At 52.2% G+C, this 21,866-nt stretch overlaps 1 protein-coding gene across 4 annotated transcripts in view; it reads right to left on the bottom strand.

Moving 5' to 3' along the window:
* TMCO4 (transmembrane and coiled-coil domains 4) overlaps nt 1-21,866 on the bottom strand; it is an 88,066-nt gene that overhangs the window by 6,631 nt on the left and 59,569 nt on the right. For all 4 annotated transcript variants that reach the window (XM_046006617.1, XM_046006601.1, XM_046006608.1 and 1 more), the window contains 2 exons: nt 7,050-7,167; nt 703-820 (listed from right to left, as the gene is read on the bottom strand). In XM_046006617.1, coding sequence (XP_045862573.1) covers nt 703-820; nt 7,050-7,167 — 236 coding nt within the window. The remainder of the gene's footprint in view (nt 1-702; nt 821-7,049; nt 7,168-21,866) is intronic.

Raw genomic sequence — 21,866 nt, 5'->3', positions numbered from 1 at the left:
GGCAGGTGGCAGGCTCCCAGAGACCAATCTAAAGGCCTGTGCGTGGGTCCCTGGGGTCTGCATTTTATTCATTTATTTATTTACATTATTATTGTTTTGCCAGTGTCCCTGGGAAGAGGGGGCATCCTGCATTTCAGTTAAACCCCGAATGACTCCAAGATGGGGGTTCCTGGAACACCTGCCCTGCTCTGCATTCCACAGTGTCATAGCCTGGCCATCAGGGGCTCCTATGGTCTGGCCCCAGTCCCTCTACTTTCGTCCTCTGGGGGTTCTTGGGACTTCTGGGGGGACTGGACCGTCCTCGTGAGTAACGGGGTGGGGAGGGCACTAATGTAGGGCCCAGAGCAGCGGCTCTGGAGGTGCACATTTGGGCTGCTGATGGCCACGTGTGTGACAGGAACTTTCTTAAACCTCAGTTTCCTAGTCTGTGAAATGGGCACAATGACGGCTGCCCCAGGGGCTGGGTGCGGATTGGAGAGACAATGTGTGTGAAGGATGTGGTGGCGAAGCGCTGGCAAAGAGACGTAGACAGGAGTTACCTCCTCCCCCCTGCCCTTATCCCCACCCCCAGCAAATTCTTAAAAACTCCCTCCTCCGGGATGAAACGGGCCAGTGTCCCTGGGGCCAGGGGTGGCTGGGCTGGAGTCACGAAGCAGGCCCACTGGCAAATGCAGAGCCCGAGGCGGGACAGGCGGTACTCACGACAGATGACAGGTCCACGTTCTCCACCCTCCTGTCCCGCAGCTGCACGGGCTGCAGGCCGGCCACGCGGAGCTGCACAGAGGACGTGCGGTACACGAAGCTCAGTAGCCAGTCCCCTCTGCGGGCAGACATGGGAGCAGTGTCAGCCCTGGGAGCCCTACCTGGCCCTGGGAAGCCCCGTTGGCCCCGTGCACCTGTGGGTAGCCAGGGCCCTGGCTGCTCCATGGAGCAGGACAGTGGAAAGCGGCTGCCTCTTTGGGGGTGCTGCCTGGGCCACAGCAGCCCCAGAAGGCTGTCCGTTTTGTCCCTGTTGGGCCCCCAGAGCTGAGAACAGTGCCTGGTGCGCAACGGAGAGCGCCTGGTGGATGCAGGCATGCGGACCCTGGATGACGTCCTCACGAGTCAGCGTGTGGCTTTGGAGGGCTTTCCAGTTCCCGGGGTGGGGGGTGACTGCTCTAGGGCTCCGTGGGAAGAGCAAGGCAGCAAAGGTCCTCCGGGGGTGAGCGGACCGTCGGGGCTGGGAGCTGCCGTGCTCTGGGGAACAGAACCTGGGGCTTTGGGTTCCTGTCTGTGAGCTGGGGTGCTCAGCTCGCCCTTGGAGTCAGGTCTCACCCCGACAACTTGGAGGTAGAGAGGCTGGCCGCCCAGGGCAGGTGCTGGCCTGGGAACATCCTTCCAAGTACACAGGTGTGGTGAAGCCCGTTCCCGGCACCCTCCTCCCCAGTCAGCCACACCCCTACAGCATGGAGAGAAAATAACCCTGGATCCTATGCTCCCTGATTCTTCAGGTACCCTGAGCGCTATCCACAGAGGACACGGTCGGAGGGGCCCATGAGACAGCCTTCCCCCCTCGAACACTTGACGTTGTCCGGCTGCACCCAACCCAGCTGAGAGCCGTGCACTTGGCCTCACTGCCCAGCAGGTCTGTGCAAGGGGACACACCTCGTCTCCCCTCTGCAGCCGGGGCTATCCCACTTCGCACATCTGGTTGTCTTTAACAGACCGATTCCAACCCTGGTTTGCGTGGCCACGTGAGACCATGACTTCAGCGCACGCGTGTGGAAGAACGTGAGCCAAGAAGGGGCTCGGAGTCGGAGCCCCCGGCCTGTCTCTGTGACTGCTCTCTGGGGGCCGGGGTGTGGGGTCGCTCTCCAGGCCCCCCTGCAGGTGGTCTCTGACCAAGAGGGTGTTCCTGTGCTTACACCCCAGAAACCCCCGGAAAGACTGGGGCGCAGAGTTGAGGGGCCTCTGGAGACCCTCCTGTGTCCCCCACTGAGCTGGTCAGCCCTCCTGTCCCGCACACTAAGTTGGCCAGCCCTCCTGTCCCCCACACTGAGCTGGCCAGCCCTGACTCCCCCTCCACTGTCACCTGCCCAGTCCCCCGAGCAGACACCGGTGGGGCGATGTCAGGCCCCCTTTCCCCAATGGCCAGCCCACCCCGGTGGTGATTATCTCCGGCATACCGGTCCCTTTGGCTCCAGCCCTGAGATCAAACCATCCAGCCTCCACAGACCAGTGCAACAGCATCCTGCCCGCTCTCCCCGCTCCTGGCCTCACCTCTCACATGCCACCATTGCTTTCCCAAAACACCCATCTGACCACAGCCCTTCTCTCTTAGAAGCAGACCGTGCTTCCCCATTGCCTGGAGGCGTTCTCTTCTAGAAAATTCCTTTACTCTCTCCAGAGAGCAATGCTTGCAAGTCCCAGGGATTATCTTAACACTGAGGGCCCAAGAAGCACCGTCTCTAAGCACGGATGTCTGAGGGGAGAGGAAGGATTCACTCGTGTTGTTTTACTGCACTGACCGTGACCTCTGTGCGTCACACACTGGGTATGAGGGTGGTCCGTACACATTTCTGATACAGACAGTTAGAAACGGAGCCAAGTCAGCCTCATCCCTTCCACATGGTTTCTGTCTTCATCATGACAACACTCTACTTAAAATGTTAATTGCTTCTGGCCTGCAATGTTTCTGCTAAAAAAAAAAAAAAGTTAATTGCACTTCCTGTGTACATTTAGGGACAGAACAGGAACATATGTTAGAAGGTTCCGTATCCTCTAAACTGTGCTGAGCAAAAACCACAGGGTCTTCCCTGGCACTCGAGACCCCTCTCCATCTGGCATCTGTCTGTCTCGCCCGAGGGGGGCCATGATCCCACGCACGGGATGACACAGAGCCAGGCTCAAGTCCTGCCTTGTCAGTTACTAGCTGTGTGAGCTTGGGCGAGTTGCTTGGCCCCTCTGGGCCTCAGTCTCACTGCATCTTGCCAGCCGGGGTAGGCAGGTGGCACACCATGGACACGGTGCTCACGCACGTGAATATTCAAGAAGCATCTGGTCTGATTATGCCTCCCGCTCTCAGAACCCCTTGCTTGGCCTGGTCTTCCCGTGTCTGATGGGCTCTTATCCATCCTTTCAAAATTCAGCTTGGACACCACCTCCCCCACGGAGTGTCCCTGAGCCCCTCAACCTGATACTATTAATCCTTTGCCCCTCATGTGCCTGGAGTATATGCTCCTTTGGGGACATGAGTCCAATGTCTTCTGTGTGTCCATTCTTTTTTTTTTTTTTTTTAAGATTTTATTTATTTGTGAGAGAGAGCATGAGAGGGGAGAGGTCAGAGGGAGAAGCAGACTCCCCGCAGAGCCGGGAGCCCGATGCAGGACTCAATCCCAGGACTCCGGGATCATGACCTGAGCAGAAGGCAGTTGCTTAAACCACTGAGCCACCCAGGCGCCCTGTGTGTCCGTTCTTGAGTCTTTTTCCTTCTCTAGGCAGAGAACTTCCTGAAGGCAGGGCTCTGCCTTCGTCCGGTGTCCAGTACCCTGAGCTGAAACAGCGCTCCCTGGTGGGGACCCAGCAAGCCAGGCTCCCAGAGCCTTCAAGCTTTAGGGACGCACCCGCCACAAGGGAGCTCTTGATTTGCCACCACGGGGCTTGTGGAAGGGCTGCCTTGGTTACTCACAGGCCTGGAGGGCACGTGCAAGCAGGAGTCATCCCTTCCCCACAGGGTACTTGGAGCAGCGGATCGAAGGAGTGTCCCAGCAGGCTCCCAATGACACGCTCTCTCCATGGAGGGAGATGGGCCTGCCTCTGTTCCCATCCTGGCTGTGCTGTGTGACCCTGGCAAGGCCCCTGACCCTCTCTGAGTATGACAGAGAGCAGTACCACTTGCCCCGGCTAGCTTCCAGGGGCTTCATGGAAACCCAAGTAAGGAGATGGATTTGCACAGAGCTTTATTAATGTATGTTATACACTTATAAATGTGTCATTTGGGGGAGTTTTGGCCTGAAGCTCCCCCATCCGCCAGCCCCCATGTTTAAGGAGTTTTGAAGCAAGTAAAACACCTTTGGGGGCCCAGACAATGAAATCCTGCTTGGTGCTTAGTTTGACCAAGAAACTAGAGTTATTGTTGGTCTGTGTTCCTTCCCCCTACTCTCCCTGCTTCTCCCATCCTCCTCTCTCTCTCTCTCTCTCAATGGCTCAGGATCTCACAAAATCATTGAAAACCAAGCTTATTAGCCTCAGGTTTTCAGCAGAACAGATGGGTTTAATAAGTTTTTGCTGCTTTCATATTGCACCCATGCAATTTTAATTCTTTCCCTTTGCTGTTTATATGAAAAGCACCAGAAAATCATGCACTATGCAAACGGGCCCAGTTATTAAAACTGCTGGAGTTTAATGGGCATCTACTAAGTGTCTGCCCTTTTCCTAAATAAGATCATTTAATCATTTAATCTCCCCAGAAGCCCTGTGCAAGAGGAACTATTATTTAGTAAGTGACAGGCAGAGCCAAGATTTTAACTGAGGACTTTTTTTTTTTTTTTTTTTGGAGAGAGAGTAAGAGCATGAGGGAGAGCTGGGGGGATGGGGAGGGGCAGAGGGAGAGGGAGAAAGAGAATCTCAAGCAGACCCCCCACTGAGTGTGGAGCCTGACCAGAGGCTCGACCTCACGACCCTGAGATCATGACCTGAGCTGAAATCAAGAGTCGGAGGCTTCGCCAACGAGCCCCCCAGGCGCCCCAACTGAGGACTGTTTCACATCAAAGCTGCAGTGATTCCCTTTGAGCACGTGTGTATCTAGTCCAGCAGGGTCGTAGAAATCAGAACGCGTGGCAACAGGAAACTGGCGCACTAACAATTTCGGTGGATATGTCCACTTATTCTCCAAAAGTAGTCACTAAATTCAGCTGTCACCAACAGTGTATGCCGTGCCCAATTCTCCACATCTTCACCAACACTGAGTGTTATTCCCGTTTCAGATGTTTGATAATCTGATGGACGATAAATATTATCTTACTGATTTTAATCTGCATTTATTTCACTCATGATGAGGTTGGGCATCCTTTAAAGAATTTATTGACTGTGGGGCACCTGGGTGGCTCAGTTGGTTAAGCGTCTGACTTGATTTTGGCTCAGGTCATGATCTCGGGGCTGTAAGATTGAGCCTGCACTGGCCTTCAAGCTCAGCGGGGAGTCTCCCTCTCCCTGTCTTCCCCATCCTCTAAAAAAAACAAACAAATCTTTAAAAAAGCTAATTGACTGTATTTATTCCGAGAGTTTATGTGTAGATATCCTTTGAACGTTTCCTTATTAGATTTTTTTATTGATTTTCATGGGCTCTTTATATATTATGGCTCTATCTTTGTTTCTTTGTTCTTCCTACCATATCCTAATTAAGAACTCAGCTTAGAGTATAAGTGAGAGAGCCAAACTGATGGTCAGAACTCCTGTGTCCTGGCTAATGTCCTCTGTTTGTGGCTAAAAATCATCTTTTTCTTTAGCTCTGAACGGTACAGCTATTGCTGTGGGCTAAATCATCAAATGATAAAGACTTTCCAAAACTGTTCCATTTAATTTTGGTTCCTACTTAGGGTGGCTTGGCTTAGGTAAAAATTAAATTTAACTGGCCTCAGTTTTCTCATTTGTAAATGGGGACTAAAGTACTAAGACCACAAGGTTTAGGGGAGGTTAAGGGAGAATATAATCACAAAGACAGGGCAGGTCATAATAGCCTAATACTCCTCATGTCCCTCCCCTCACACTGGGGCCTAGTTGCGTTTTTAGTTTTGACTTTTTAATAAATGTCTATTTCCGTATGTGTTCTTTCCACTAGACTTGAGCCTCACTCATTGTGCCCATCTTCGCATTCGTGTGCCCAGCTATGGTACTGGGCACAGAATGCTGGATGACCCTGTGTCACACCCAACCTCAGCTTGGAGCCTTTTCCTCTCTGCAAACCCCAAACATATTCTCTAGACTTGGGAGACCAGCACTTTGCTCTTTCTCTCTACTTTGCCTTTCCAGGGCTCTCCCCTGCTCCTTGGTTTCAGCAGAAGCTGGGGACCCACTGGCCCTCACTCCAGCTCCGGCTTCTTGGAGCTGTCGTGCCGTGCGTCCAGCCATTTGGGGAAAGCATCATGTTGGTGACCCAGGGGATCTGCTGCTTCCCCGAGTCCTACCTCCTCGTTTTCTAAATTGTCATATTTTAAGTTGTGTTCTTGGTGCCCACAGCGAGTCAGCCAACCCTCCCGTTTTCTAAACTCCAAACCTGTTCTTTGGATCTGGGCTTAGAATGTCACCTTCTCGTCCATACCCTGTGCTTTGTGTCGCGACCATAAAATGTGGGTCCCTTATCTAAAATCCGGAAGGCTGACTGTGTTTCAGAATTCAGACCCAGGGCTGTGCGATTCTAAATCACTGCTCTCAACACGGTCACCCCACTGTGGCCTCCTGTGCAAGCTGAGGGGCCGAGTCCCTTCCCAGGCTGCCCTCTTGTGGTCTCATTGGCGGGCTCCCTCTTTCCTTCCCCAAAGTCTGAGGCATGGCCTTGGCCAAAGCTCCCGAGTCCCCCTTCTCCGAGTCCAAACAAAGGGTGCCTCCCTTCTAACCTCACAGGCTCCCCACATCTGGCCGAGGGGCATTGCCGGGTGTGGGTCCTGGCTCCTCCATCGCTGGCTGACTGTTCTGTCACCCCGCCTGAAAGGGTGCTCTGAGAGCTCTGCTGACACGCCCACCCAGCCCTCCCCGCACCGCCAGGAGGCACCCCAGGAGCTCCGCAGCCGGTGTTCACAGAACTTCCCCTGCGACCCACATCCCCTTCCCCAGCCATAGTGACCATCCCGGCCTCTCCTGTCACCTAGTAGGCTGGCCTCCGACCTGACCCAGGGAGCCCCTTTTCCTTCATCCTATGGGGACAGAAGCCTCCCCAGTCAGAACACGTTGCCCCTAATAGGCCAGAGCCCCACTGGTCCCTGGGGTCCTCCAAGACCAGGGCCAGGCCTCGGACATCTGCCTGCTAAGTGCTCAGTGAGCACCATCACCCCTGGCACAAGGCTGGGACAGACCTGCTGTAGCCGTTAACGATCCTCCCAGACACCACCTTCCGGAAAGGCTCCCAGTGCTTGGCTTCTCCTTCCACAGGTGCGCCCAGCAGGACGACATCCTCAATGATCCCTTGGCAATCTGGGAAAAGAACCCAGAATAGGCGGTCAGTGTCGCTGGCCACAGCAGGTCCTGGAAGGGACGCTCCAGCAGTGGGGGAGGAGATGGCTGTCACACGCCCATGTGCTCACACACACATGTGCTCACACGCACACGTGTTCACGCAGGAGTGGGGGCTTCCACACACTGAGTCGCAGGCCAGGGGACTGATCTCTTCCTGCAAAGTGCCATCATCCCTAATTCAGAGTTAAGGAAAATCACAGACATGGTCAAGGTCACATGGCTCGGGAGTGACACAGCCTGAGAGGGGACCCGGATCGATTCTCAGCATCCGTGAAGCTCACAACCAGCCATGGGCTCAGAGGGGGCATCTTTAGAAGGGACAAGTGCACACTGGGAGGGAGACACCCAGCCCAGTAGCTCCCTGGGGCCCGGGCGGTGTGGCGGGAAGGTGGGAGGGCAGGGAAGGTGGGGGGCGCCCAGGTTCCAGGGCAGGGGGTACACTCATCAGCTGCACAGACCAAATGGTTCAGATATATTTTAGGCAGGTTTACTCAAAGTGCGATTCGGCAGACCAGGGCTGGCCCATGGATGGTTCGTCCTGTAAAGACAGAAAGAGGGGGCACCTGGGTGGCTCAGTGGGTTAAGCCGCTGCCTTCGGCTCAGGTCATGATCTCGGGGTCCTGGGATTGAGTCCCGCATCAGGCTTTCTGCTCAGCAGGGAGCCTGCTTCTCTCTCTCTCTCTCTCTCTCTGCCTGCCTCTCTATCTACTTGTGATCTCTCTCTGTCAAACAAATAAATAAAATCTTAAAAAAAAAACATATTTAAAAAAGACAGAAAGAGGGCAGCCACATTTCTTTTCCCTCGTGGCAGACTGGAATGCAAGAATTGTTAGACGGGAGTGAGCACACCTTGAGAAGCCCTGCTCCTGACCGAGGAGGGGGACACACACGTCCCTCCTCCCTCCCCATCACTCTCTGTCCTTTCCTCTGCTGTGTTTTCTTCTTGTCCTGACCGCTTGTTTCTGTCTGTCCAGGCGCAGGGAGGGTGGTGCTCTGGCTGTCTTCATCCCAGCTCTACGGCTGTGCTCTACAGGCACAGAACAGTGCCTGGCCTGTGCCGGGAGCTCAGGAAAGATTTGAATCAATGAACAAAGAGGAAGTCAAGTGCCGTCCCTCAGGGAAGCCAGTATATGGTCTTTGCAAAGCCTTTGTAAAGCCGTGGCTCCAAATAACTTCTGATTTGGGGACTGAACTTCTCTGAGTCCACGAGCCCTCAGGGAAGCCAGTATATGGTCTTTGCAAAGCCTTTGTAAAGCCATGGCTCCAAATAACTTCTGAGTTGGGGACTGAACTTCTCTGAGTCCACAAGGGGGTGATGATGCTGGCCTCGAGGGTCTTCATGAGAATCAAGTCACAGTGTGGGAACCACCCAGCACAGGGGAAGCACAGCGGAAGTGAGTGTGGCCTCCCTCTGCCCTGCGCCCCCGCCTCCCCAAAGGTGGCCCTTTCTTATGCTTCTGAGTGTCTGCATGTCCCGCAAGCGGCATGCTCAGTGTCACTCCTGGGGGATGTGCCCAAGAGGGACCACTCTGCCCTGTCTGCCCCTCTTCTCTTGCTGAGGGATGCAGGCCTGGTGGCTTCCTCTCTCTGGGCTCCCGTTTCCCACCAGAGTTCTTCTAACTGTTCTCCGTCTGGGATTCCAGCTCAACGCTGGTCTGAGTAAAGGGCTCCAGGCTGACAGGTGTCCAGGAACCCCTACCGTATCACATGTTCTAAATGCTCCCCCGTCTCTGATCTCGAGAGATGCCCTGGCACAGAATTCTGATTTCACTCCTTCTGCTTCCAGGGAGATGATAACCTGGCAGAAGGACTTGAAACTTCAGGAAGCCGGCGGTGTGTGCTGAACAGCAAGGAAGACTCAGGGACCCTTGAGAGAAGGGCTATTTCTGGTGCTTCTGCGGCTGGCAAGGCTGTTGAGAATGGGATTTTATCCTAACCCTGTCTCTTGGCAGGTGAGGAAACTGATTCTCAGAGGGGGATGGGAGAAGTCCAAGGTCACACAGGTAGTGGGAATGAAGCTGAGCCCAGAGCCCAGACTGCTTGGACAGAAGTGGCTGGGTCCTTGGGGCCATGCTCTCTGTTGTTTGCACTAACAACATAGAGCACCCGGGTCACGTGTGGGTCATCACTGTTCCCAGAGAGCCAAACGGTTGTTGACCCTGTGAGTCAACTGAGCTCATCAGCTCTCTCTGGGGGCGGCTCAAGGCACCTGCTCAAGGCCCTACAGAGTCTCGCCTTCTCTGGAGGGCGAGGACCCCTTGTGGCCAGCGGTGGTAACGCAGCATTCTGGATGGGTTGGATCCTGGCTGTTAGGAAAAGCCAAAAAAGGTAGTTGCCGGTGACCTTGAATTGACATCAGCAGTTGAACCTCACAAAACAGTCCAGAACACAGCCAAATCAAGTCAGGGTGGGCAGTGAGTTAGAAACACATGTACCCATCAGCGACGCCTGGCTGGCCCTGGGTCCTCAGGCCAAGGTCTGCCACACTCAGACACGTGTCTTAAAGGTTTGATGTCTGCGCGGCTGCAAACCCGGACACAAGCCACGTGCCAGGCTTTCAGGAACGCACAGGTGTTAGCTGAGGGAAGCTGGCGGGAATGACTTTAGACCCACCCAAGGTAGACTCCTCTACCACGGGTCATGGCCACCTGCCCGGTCCTGGGAATAGGATGGTCCAGGAGGGAAATCTGGGTTCAGGAGAAAGAGGACGCTGGCTGCTGTAGTAGGTGTTGGAAAGGAACAAATGTCAAACTTAACTGTTTGTTCCCAAACCTTGTAATACCTGAAGATTTCATTCTTCTGGGTAAAAAGAGAGAAAACTCTCACTCAGGTCCTGCTTTAGTGTTGAACAGTGTCCTCGCTGCCTTTCTGCTTCAGGGACAATGAATGTTGGCTGAAACATGCTTGGATTTGGAGTTACTCCTGTTGCTACCATCAACTCTTCTTCTTGTGAGGTTTTTTTTTTTTTTTTTTTTTTTTTTTTTAAGAGAATGTGTGCATCTGTGGGGCAGTGGAGAGGCAAAGGGAGAGGGAGAGAATTTTAAGCAGAGTCCGACACGGGGCTTGATTTCATGACCCTGAGATTGTGACCTGAGCTAAAATTAAGAGTCAGACGCTTAAAAGACTGAGCCACTCAGGTGCCCCTCTTTTTGTGAATTTTAAGGTATGAAGATAGTTCTGTAGCTTTGTAAATAGACTTCGGATGTAGAGGGAGGCAGGGATCCAACATGGGTTCGGTCACCTTCAAGTCAGGAGACATGGCCTTTGAGGCTTGGATGTCTCATTTAAAAAAAAAAAGAATTTGTTTATTTATTTTAGAGAGAGTGAGTGAGCGAGGGGAGGGGCAGAGGGAGAGGGGACGAGAGAGTCTTAAGCAGACTCTGCGTGAAGCATGGAGCCCGACATGGGGCTCGATCTCACAACCTCGAGATGAGGACCTGAGCCGTCAAGTGCTGGACACTCAGCGGACCGAGCCACCCAGGCGCCCCAGATTCCTCACTTTTCAAAGCAATTCTCTGTATGTTATTAATACCTTACTTTGTGGGGCGCCTGGGTGGCTCAGTCAGTTAAGCGACTGACTCCTGGTTTCAGCTCAGATCATGATCTCAGGCCTGTGAGATCGAGCCCCACACGGGGCTCTGTGCTGAGTGCAGAGTCTGCTTGGGACTCTCTCTTTCTCTCCTTCTGCCCTCCTCCCCCCTGCTCTCTCTCTAATAAAAATAAATCTTTATTTTTTTTAATTAAAGGTTTTTATTTATTTGTCAGAGACAGCACAAGTGGCAGCGGGGGTGGGGGACACGGGTGGAGGGAGAAGCAGACTTCCCGCTGAGCAGGGAGCCCGATTAGGGACTTGATCCCAGGATCCCAGGGTGGACAGATGCACCCCACCACATGCCTCACCTCCCTTCCTTGATTTTTCTCCATTGCCCTTAAGACTACCTGACTTCCTACCTGTCTTGCTTTTAAAAGCCTCATTTATAGTCTGTCTCCTACTAGCATGCAGGCTCCACAGGGGCTGCTCTCCAGTGACTCCCCAGTGCCTGGAACAGCACCTGGCACAGACGCTGAGCTTCCCAGCCATGTGGAATGAACGAACGAATGAAATGGTTGTGGCATGGGACGCCTGGGTGGCTCAGAGGGTTAAGCCTCAGCCTTCGGCTCAGGTCATGGTCTCAGGGTCCTGGGATCGAGCCCCACATCAGGCTCTCTGCTCAGCGGGGAGCCTGCTTCCTCCTCTCTCTCTGCCTGCCTCTCTGCCTACTTGTGATCTCTGTCAAATAAATAAATAAAAAAATCTTAAAAAAAAAAAGAAAAAAAAAAAGAAATGGTTGTGGCATGAATGAAAGCGAGCAACGCGACTGAGCGGTAGGAACCCTTCACAGTGAGGATCCATGGAAAGAGGTTCTTTCTTCTTTTTCTTTTCTTTTTTTCCCTCCAGGCCCAACTCCTTCCCAGCAGCTACAGCTGGGGATCTCTGAAGACTGGCTAAAAGCAGAGGAAGAATGCTACCCCAGCTGAGAGCAAACAGAAGCGTCTTAAACCATGGTTCTCGGCTCTCCAGTTGCTCATTTCCAGAGCTCTGTTCTGGGGGGACGGACGCTACTGCACGTGATGGCGGTCTGCACTGGACGGGAGAGTGAGTGGTCCCTCTTAGACTACCACTGGCCTGATCTCCCACCCTGGCCTCAGAGAACATGATCCAAAGGCTCAGGCTAACTCTCCCGAGAAGCACCTGACGTCGGCTGTATTTTTAGACTCCCTTGCGTCCAGCCTACCTAAAGAGACTCAGGTCGCCAGACCCTTCCGGAGACCCACAGTGCCACTCCGGGGTGCCCCGTCTCTGGGGGGCAAAGATCCAGAGCGACTCTGGGGGCCTAAGAAACTGCATAAGCACGAGTTGCTGTCGGTCCACCCGATGCCTTCCAGGACTCACACGTCAAGTGTCAGGATTTCAAGACCATGAGGGTGCTGTGGTGACTCCCACGATTCCGGGTCAAGGTCGCTTGGGGTCATTACATATCTTCTCAACCAGAAGATTCTCAAAGGGGACTGCTGCCCGGGGCAGGTCTGCGAAGACATTTGCCATTAAAAAGGGCCCACGTGCTCGAGAGGGATGGGAATCACGGGTCCAGGGAAAGCAGCCTGGCCTGCAGCACAAGAGAAACCTGGGTTCGAATCCCAACGTCGCTGTGTTCTGAACGGAGGTCAGTTACTCAATAATGTGTATTCTCAGCTCTAAACTGGGGTTCAACACTTCCCCACTTACTTTTCTTTAAATGGAATTTTAAATTGTGGTAAAAGGCACATAACATAAAATTTACCATCGGACCATCTTAGGCGCGCAGTTCAGCCGAATTAAGAATGCTCCCGTCGTCGAGTCATGGACCCTCACTTCCATCAAGCGGAATCTAGATAAACCGGGGTATGTCTTGTCTCGCATACTTCTCACACTTCCCTGAGTTCCCACCGTATGCCTGACAGGACCCTTTTACCACTGGACACTCTGGAGATGGTCTTAGCTTTTCAAGAAGAAATCAAGAGCTGGGGACACCTGGGTGGCTCAGTCGGTGAAGTGTCTGACTCTTTTTAATTTTTTTTAAAATTTATTTTATTTTTTATTTTTTTAAAGATTTAATTTATTTATTTGACAGACAGAGACACAGCAAGAGAGGGAACACAAGCAGGGGGAGTAAGAGAGGGAGAAGCAGGCTTCCCGCTGAGCAGAGAGCCCGATGCTGGACTTGATCCCAGGACCCTGGGATCATGACCTGAACCGAAGGCAGATGCTAAATGACTGAGCCACCCAGGTGCCCCCGAAGTGTCTGACTCTTGATTTTGGCTCAGGTCATGGTCTCAGGGTCATGAGATCAAGCCCCACTTTGGGCTCCACGCTGGGTAAGGAGTCTGCTTGAGATTGTCTCTCTCCCACTCCCCCTGGCCCTCCTTCCCCCTGTTGTAATGAAAATTAAGAGCTGAGAACAGACAGCTTCTGTATGACAGCAAAGTTCTATTTATACTGTAACACTGGTCTTGAAAATTATATACAAACTAAGTTTTTTGTGAAACTAACCATTCTTACAACATACCGAGTAGGGTCCGTTCTTCCAAAGAGCCCTGTGGAGAATCTTTATGTAGAGTGAGGGGTCCCTGTGTCACTGGGAAGGACCCTCCTAGCTTCCCCTTTGTCATTTTGTCTTGTCCATACAGTGGGCTTTCTTCCAGTGAGGCAGGCCTGGGCAGCGCTCTCCAGGTATTTCCAAACAAACCCCTCTGGGAGTTCACAGAAATCTCATCAAACCGCTGGAATGGTGACCTGACAGTCTCCCACATGCCTGTCATGTTGTCCGTAATGAGATTCCCCTGGCTTGCAAAGACCAAAGGACCTCAAACTTGAGAAGCAAAAAAAAAAAGCAGCATTTTTCTCCCTCCTGGCAGGGGGTCATGTGTGCACGGAGTGATAAGGCAGGAAACGACGGAGGAAATTACTGCCTGACTGCGGGTCCAGAAAACAAACCTTGAAGGAAATATGAACCGCATCTAAAACAAACAAAATCCATGCCAAAGGCACACGCGTGTGCGTGCACACACACACACACACATGCACATGCTAAACACACGGGCAGAAGCGGCCAGAGGAAGAGGGAGGCTGGTGGCTGGGCAGGAGAAAGGGAGTCTCTGTCTGCCTGTCCCCCGCCCTCCAGGAATGACGTTCACATTGGAAAGAATCCCCTTGGGGAGCCTGTCTGGACAGACTCTAAGAATCCGGGATGAATTCTTTAGGGAACCAGGAAGCCTTTATCCGCTCCCCGCCCCCACCCCCGGCTCGATTCCCGTCTCTTTGATTTGGTCGTGCACAGTGGTAAGGCCGTCACCAGCATCCTGGGACCCTGGAAATTCATCTGCAAGCCTGACCTCTCCTCGCTCTTATGGGGCGGGGGTGGGTGGGTGGAGGGAAGCCTGGTCTGTCTGAGGACAAGGGAACTGGTGAGTGCGGTTCCACGTGAGGGAAATAAATCACATCAAATGTGAGGTCTGCTATCACGGACATGAAAGGGCCAGATGACCACCCGGCCGTCAGTTCTGCGTGTCAGCTGGCTTCTAGTGACAGCTCAGAAATAGTTTTCAGCCAAGCGGGAGCTTAGCGATTCAAGGGCCAGGAGGCTGAAATGATTCTGTGTGAACTTATTCACAAGCTCTTTTGCCTTGGGTTTATCTTACAGACATCGGGGGTGGTAATGTGGGTCCAACATCTTAGGGGCTGGGAATGAAACTGGAGAGAGAGATCTCGTGGCAAAGGTTTTTTTTTTTTTTTTCTTTTTTTCTCATAAACAAAATTCTAGAATTTGATTTTATAATCCCCCTTCATCTCTTTATCATCAGAATTGTCATCACAGCTTCCTTTGGGAGAAATAACATTCACACACGTTATTTCATCACCCCCCATCAGGATCCCAGGAGGTCAGCAGGACTGCTCCCATTTTAGGATGGGAAAATCTTGCCTCAGAGACACTAAGGAGTTTGTCCCGGCTCACCCAGTACGTGGCATCACGGTATCTTTCCTACACGTTCTCTCCGACTCTCCGTCCCTTTCCCCTTGGCTATCAAATATAACCTTGAACCAAAACCCATGTTTATGGATAACTGTGACATCTTCCAAAATTGTGTATTAAATACAGAACGTGCACAACCTACCAAGACGAACATTTCCAATGTAGCTGATTCAGGAGACACATTAGTGGGTTAAAATTTGTCAAAAGGTTAATTTCCTGATGGGTGCACCAGGCCAAGGGTACGTGACCTTTCGTTTCGGTAATGTCTGGTACATCTACCAAACCAAGTGGGTGAACAGATACTGCCAAGAGAGAGAAAGCACGGTCCTGGGTTCTGGGCATGCGCTAGATGTCCTCTTTGTACTGAGGACCTATTTCCTCCAGAGCAGTCTGGTGTCGATTATTTGACTTGGGGATTCCTGGATCCTGCAGGTGGTATATGTTTGAACCCTAGATCCAAGTGAAGCATGGTCCTGTGTCTCTGAATTCCCCCAATCCAGTCAAAGAGACATCTTCCCCCCTCCCTCCAGCCAAGGAACATGCTTACGGCTCTCATTTTCTGCTTCCTCCTTGCTTCTCATCTTGGAAGGATTTCCTTTAATTTGGGGAGTGCTGCTTTACAACCCTTTATTCCACTCGAAACGGATGGCGCAGTGATCCCTGGCGAGGGACGGCCAGGGCAGACAGCACGGGCCAACCTGCTGCTGGTAATGTCTGTAGGACAAACTCTGCCACCGCTTTGCATGAGCCGCCCCGCCAAATGGTAGACCCCGAGACTGTGGGACGGCCGAGATCCAGCAGCAGCCAGCATCTTTGAGTGTCCCTGCGAGCATGAGTGTGCCTCTGTGGACCTCGGAGCCTACACCCAGGTCACCGGTGACACATCATGAACTTGGCCATTGCTCTTCCATCTCTCTGCCAATGACTTTCTCCACTTGGGTCCCTCACCACGGCAGGGGCCTCCCGGTGTCCTCTGGGATGCTGTGGAATTCTCAAAGACAACCCCACCTGAGATCCCCTTCATTTTTAAAATGTGCCACACCATCCTGCTTTCGTCGAGTTTTGGTCATTTTCAAAAAAAAGGTGGCTTGTCACCGATGGGATCCAATTTTTCTTTGTATTTTCTTATAAGAAATTCTTTATCAGGGGGCGCCTGGGTGGCTCAGTGGGTTAAAGCCTCTGCCTTCAGCTCGGGTCATGATCTCAGGGTCCTGGGATCGAGCCCCACATTGGGCTCTCTGCTCAGCTGGGGGCCTGCTTCCTCCTCTCTCTCTCTGCCTGCCTCTCTGCCTACTTGTGATCTCTGTCTGTCAAATAAATAAATAAATAAATAAAATCTTAAAAAAAAAAAAAGAAATTCTTTATCAGACCATTTCCTCCTGATTTTCATCTGCAAAAATGTGACGTCCCTGAAATGGCAGCACATTTTTGGGCAGTCGTGCTCGGATGGGCAGCGCTTTGGCTCAGAGAACGTGTGAGCGCTTTGGCTCAGAGAACGGGGGTGTGAGACTGGCCCTGTGCCACCTCCCTGGGGGAGCCGGGACAAGAGGGAACCTCTCCGTGTCCTCGTCTGGAAAGTGGTCCAAGAATCCCTAACTTGAGGGGCTGCTGGGAAGGTTCCACGGGATGAGGTCTGGAAACACCTGTTCTGTTACAGCGGGGAACATATCAGTTCCTTCCCCTCTCTGTATCTTTGGTGCCTAATAAATTCAAACAAGGAGGCCACAACTGGGTGCCTGGGAACTTCTCAGGAAGCAGGAGCAGCCGCTGGACTCCTCGGTGAGGGCAGTCTGTAGACCCTCCCCAGTCAACCCTTGCTGGAAACCAGCCCGTGCTGGGCTTGGAGGAACCCTCTCCCACCACAAGGTGGTGCTGTGGCAACCACAAACGCTCCAGCTGTCTCCAGCAGGGGACGGTGGGGTGGGTGGGTGGGGGTAGGGGTCCTACCGGAGGGGCTTCCTGGAATGCCATTCAGGTTAGACAGGGTGGGGGCGCCCCCCGCAGGGGGTGGGCTGACCACATTGCTGAACACCTGTTTCCCAGGGATCCCTGAGAGGAGCCACAAGAAGAGGGGTTTGGCCCTGGGCCCTCGGGGCCTGTTGGGTAAACACTCAGCTAAAAAATTAAAGCGAGGGGCGCTTGGGTGGCTCCTGGTTTGGGCTCGGATCATGATCCATGGGTGGTGACATGGAGTCCCGACTCGGAATGAGAAAACTGAGAAAAGAGGCCTCCAGGACACCCTGATGGGCGCGTGGGCGCAGCTGCAGAGGGACGTGGAGGGAGTGTGGCTGGCAGGGAGGTCCCGTCCCCGCCGAGATGCCCCCAGGTGCGGCTGGCGACCTGTGTGCCCTGAGCCCTGAGCAGTTACTGCCACAGGGGCGGTCTTTTCAGCAGGACTCTGCTGACCGATGGATAAAGAAACACAGCAGGGAAAGAGCTGCTAAGATCAAAGACTTGAGGTGGTGCCTGCATCCGGGTCTCTGCGTTCCATTTGGCAGGTCAGGCTCCTGAGTTCTGGTCGCTGCTCACCTCTCCAGCCTGACTTCTCCCAGCTTCCCAGAGAAACCTGGGCTCCTTTGCAGAAATGTCTGTTCATGTCCTCTGCCCATTTTTTTTTTTTTTTTAAATTTATTTATTTGACAGACAGAGATCACAAGCAGACAGAGAGGCAGGCAGAGAGAGAGAGAGGGAAGCAGGCTCCCTGCTGAGCAGAGAGCCCGATGCGGGGCTCGATCCCAGGACCCTGAGATCATGACCTGAGCCGAAGGCAGTGGCTTAACCCACTGAGCCACCCAGGCGCCCCGTGTTCATGTCCTCTGCCCATTTCTTGATTGGGTTATTTGTTCTTTGGGTGCTGAGTTTGCTAAGCTCTTTATAGATTTTGGACACTAGCCCTTTATCTGATATGTCATTTGCAAATATCTTCTCCCATTCTGTCAGTTGTCTTTTGGTTTTGTTAACTGTTTCCTTTGCTGTGCAAAAGCTTTGGATCTTGATGAAGTCCCAATAGTTCATTTTTGCCTTTGCTTCCCTTGCCTTTGGCGACGTACCTAGGAAGACGCTGCTGCGGCTGAGGTCGAAGAGGTTGCTGCCTGTGTTCTCCTCAAGGATTTTGATGGATTCCCTTCTCACATTGAGGTCCTTCATCCATTTTGAGTCTATTTTCATGTGTGGTGTAAGGAAATGGTCCAGTTTCATTTTTCTGCATGTGGCTGTTCAATTTTCCCAACACCATTTGTTGAAGAGGCTTTTTTCCATTGGACATTCTTTCCTGCTTTGTCGAAGATTAGTTGACCATAGAGTTGAGGGTCGATTTCTGGGCTCTCTATTCTGTTCCACTGATCTATGTGTCTGTTTTTGTGCCAGTACCATGCTGTCTTGATGATGACGGCTTTGTAATAGAGCTTGAAGTCCGGAATTGTGATGCCACCAACTTTGGCTTTCTTTTTCAATATTCCTTTGGCTATTCGAGGTCTTTTCTGGTTCCATATAAATTTGAGGATTATTTGTTCCATTTCTTTGAAAAAAATGGACGGGATTTTGATAGGGATTGCATTAAATGTGTAGACTGCTTTAGGTAGCATAGACATTTTCACAATATTTGTTCCTCCAATCCATGAGCATGGAATGTTTTTCCATTTCTTTGTGTCTTCCTCAATTTCTCTCATGAGTACTTTGTAGTTTTCTGAGTACAGATTATTTGCCTCTTTGGTTAGGTTTATTCCTAGGTATCTTATGGTTTTGGGTGCAACTATAAATGGGACTGACTCGTTAATTTCTCTTTCTTCTGTCTTGTTGGTGTAGAGAAATGCAACTGATTTCCGTTAAAAAAAAAAAAGAAAAGAAAAGAAACCTGGGCTCCGGCTGCCTGCCCTCCCTAGACCATCCACCTTCCTCTCTCTGGATCTTTGCTATCGCCAGTCCTGGGCTTGGAGGCATCCTGTCTTCCTCCCAGCTTGTCAAGGCTCACCTTTTCTTACAGGCCTGCCTCCTCCCTGAAGTCATCCCTGCCTTCTGGAAGGAAAGCCCCTCTCCTTTGAACTGCTTAACGTCTAGGTCCATGCAATGTAGCATTTGGTACTTTTTTTTTTTTTTTAAATGGTATCTATTCTCCTCCCTAGATTACAGGCATCTTGAGGGCAGGAAGCTTGTCATGAGACACAGTATAAGAAGGGTTCACAGGAAATGGTTTGGAGTCAGACACGCTTGTGTTAGTATCTCAGGTGGGGCTGTGTGTCATCCCAGATTACTAGCTGTGTGTCCTTGGACAAGTCGCTTAACCTCTCTGGGCTTTTGGCCCATCAGTAAAAATGGAAAATTCAACACCTGCTTCCAGGTGTAGTAATGCCCACACCTTCCAAGATCGAGAGGGGTCCTGTTCCTGCCCAGCACACGGCAGGTGCTCCACGAAGGGCAGCTCCCTTCCCCCCACCTTGGAAAGATGGTTTCTTTCTTGGAGATGAGCAGTTGTTCTCTGTCAAACTTCAGGAGAGTGCGGCACGGTGAACTAAAAACCATGCTTTCCACGGTTGTCTGAGCCTGTGATCCAGGCTCAACCACCATCCCCGAAGCCTCAATCTCCAGCAACCGCTAAATGACAAAATGTAAAATCACCCAAATGGAAATGCAACTGGAGACTTGTCGCCTAATTAGCAGTCTCCCAAACACCTGGCTGCTCGTGACAGCTCGAGAGATCATCATCTCCCTCTGAGTTTCCAAAGAAGCCCCTGCGCAGACCTTCCTGGTAACAGTGAGGCACCCTGGGAAGATCATTCCCAACCACGACAATGTCCTCGTAGCCATTCGAGACCTTTCCAGAGTGCTCAGCTCCTAAAAGGCCAGGGCACGCTTGGACGGAGTACGTCAGGGGGAAACGGAGCGTCTGGCTCCGCGTGGAGCAGGCATCTCCAAGCCCCCTCCCGGAAGTGAGAAATCCGCAGTCGTGGCTTTCCACGACTTTGCTGGGAAGCTAAGAGCAAAATTCCCAGCTCAGTTATAGCAACTGGGTAATAACAGGAGAACATATAGTAAGAGGGACAGCGACAAGCCTCGTGGTTGCTGAATGCCGACTATGTGCCAGCCATTCTGCTGAGTGCTCACATATATTATCCCCCTTGCTCAGCCTGTGAAGAAAGTACTATGAGACCCATTTCACAGGCGAGGAGACTGAGGCACAGGGACTAAGGGCCTGTTTGTGGAGTGAGTGAGCGGCAGAGCTGGAATTCGGATCCAGGCCAGGCTGCGGGGTCCGAGCTCCTTCTGCCCCAGGCCCTGCTCCCCTGTGTCTGAGCTTCCCGACCAGCTCAGGCCTCTACTCACATGAATATCCTTTCCACTCCGATGTTTACATTTATCCGTAAGTTGTTGGATAAATGCTGTGCACAGCACCGGAGGCTACTGCCCTGAGAAGTCCTGCAGGTCCTTTGAGGGAGATGGGGCTTTGCAAAGTTTAATAAATGGGCATTCGAGAAAATGAGTGAACAAAAGATGGAAGAAATAAACAATAATGAAGACTATTCCGGAGACTGGAAATGTCAGAGTTCACGAGGGGACATCCCGTGCTGGGGCGGCAGGGACAGGGGCCCCAAATCTCAGAGCCTTCATCAAAATGTCAAGGACGGGACACACTGACTCACAGGGGAGAACATTTTTATCTTCTGCTGCAAAACAGGCCAGGCCGAGTTCTGCAAGACGGCAGCTTGCCAGTGCTGGCTAAGCAGGCCCGATGATCGCGGGCGTCTTAGCTACGAGGAAAAACCCCAACAGTTTCCATTCCAGAATGCTGTGAACTGAGATGGTTAATTAATATGTAAATCACTGGGACTTGGGGTGTTTTCTTCCCTGGTTGGAATCCACCTAACCCCCATGGGAGCGTGTGTGCTTTCACTGCAGAACGTCTGGGTTCTTCCACGCCTATCAACCGGGGCTCACACAGAGCACCTTCTTACACAAAATTCTGAGTGAGGGGAGGCCCGGGAGGGAAGGAACCCGACAATGGCCATGAGAGGTGGGATCTATCCATGAGACTGGGGGGTGGGGGGCATTTACCAGGGCTGACCATGGCCAGGAAAAGGAATACTCCTTGAGACCATCCCCTCCCTAGCTCTGTGCTCACCATGGAAATTCTGGCAGATAATCTGTTTCCCCAGGAGCCTGGGCAGTGAGCACGGACATCTGCTCCATCTGCTGTCATCAGAGGGTGACAATTACTGGTGACCTAATGAATCAGCATTCAGTTCCCAGTACTGTGTCTTGTGGGTTTGTTTGATGGGACTCTGATCAGCTCTGGGTGCAAAAGAGACAGAATCCGGTTTCTGAAAATCCCAGAAGCAGACCTGGGGATGTGTGGTCCGCCCAGGCGCTGTAGGGCTTGGGGCACTCTGTCGCCGTGCCAGCAGTCCCCCTGGACAGCATTTGCATGTGAGCAGCCTCAGCAGATACCCTGGACAGAGCCTGCCATCCCCCAGGCCACAAGCCATTGATGCTCAGATGAAACGGACACGTTCCTAAATTCCTAACCACCCTGGGGCTGAGTAGTAAGCCTCCTGTCACTGGAAGCAATTAAGCAGAGGCTGGTAGACACCTCTGACGGATGAGGCCAAGGGGGTCCTGTATGCATGCAGTTCTGAACCAGAGGACTCCAAGTAACCCCTGGGAACCCGGATAGAGGAGTCTGTACTTCCCGGGGTTCACGGGATGGGCGAACGCACTGAGGCCCTTGCTGACCGACCCCAAGGATACTATGAAATTCTCCTGGATCACCAAACTGATTAGATTGAGGGGTGAGGGGCCCTTCCAACGTTGTAATACTTTCAACATGCAAACCACCTCCTGTATCATAGCCAGTGATCAAGCATTTCCTACGTGTCAGGCTGGTGCAAGGCACCTACTATGTGCTGTTTTCTTTATCCTCATGGTATCTCCACGAGGTGAGTATCATTAGGTCTATTTTACTCGAGAGGAAGGCCTGAAGAACTTCTGTAGCCTTCACAGGGTCGCAAGGTTGGTAGTGGAACCAGGATTTGAACCCAGGGCCCTCTGACCCTGAGCCCATGATTTTAACCCTGGGGCATTAAGAACTGTGGCCTTCTACAACTTCTCATAGAG

The sequence above is a fragment of the Meles meles genome, chromosome 1 (assembly GCF_922984935.1).
Source record: "Meles meles chromosome 1, mMelMel3.1 paternal haplotype, whole genome shotgun sequence".
NCBI classification, from domain to species: Eukaryota; Metazoa; Chordata; class Mammalia; order Carnivora; family Mustelidae; genus Meles; species Meles meles.
Note: the sequence above shows the minus strand (reverse complement) of the source record. Positions and strands in the feature narration are given on the sequence as shown.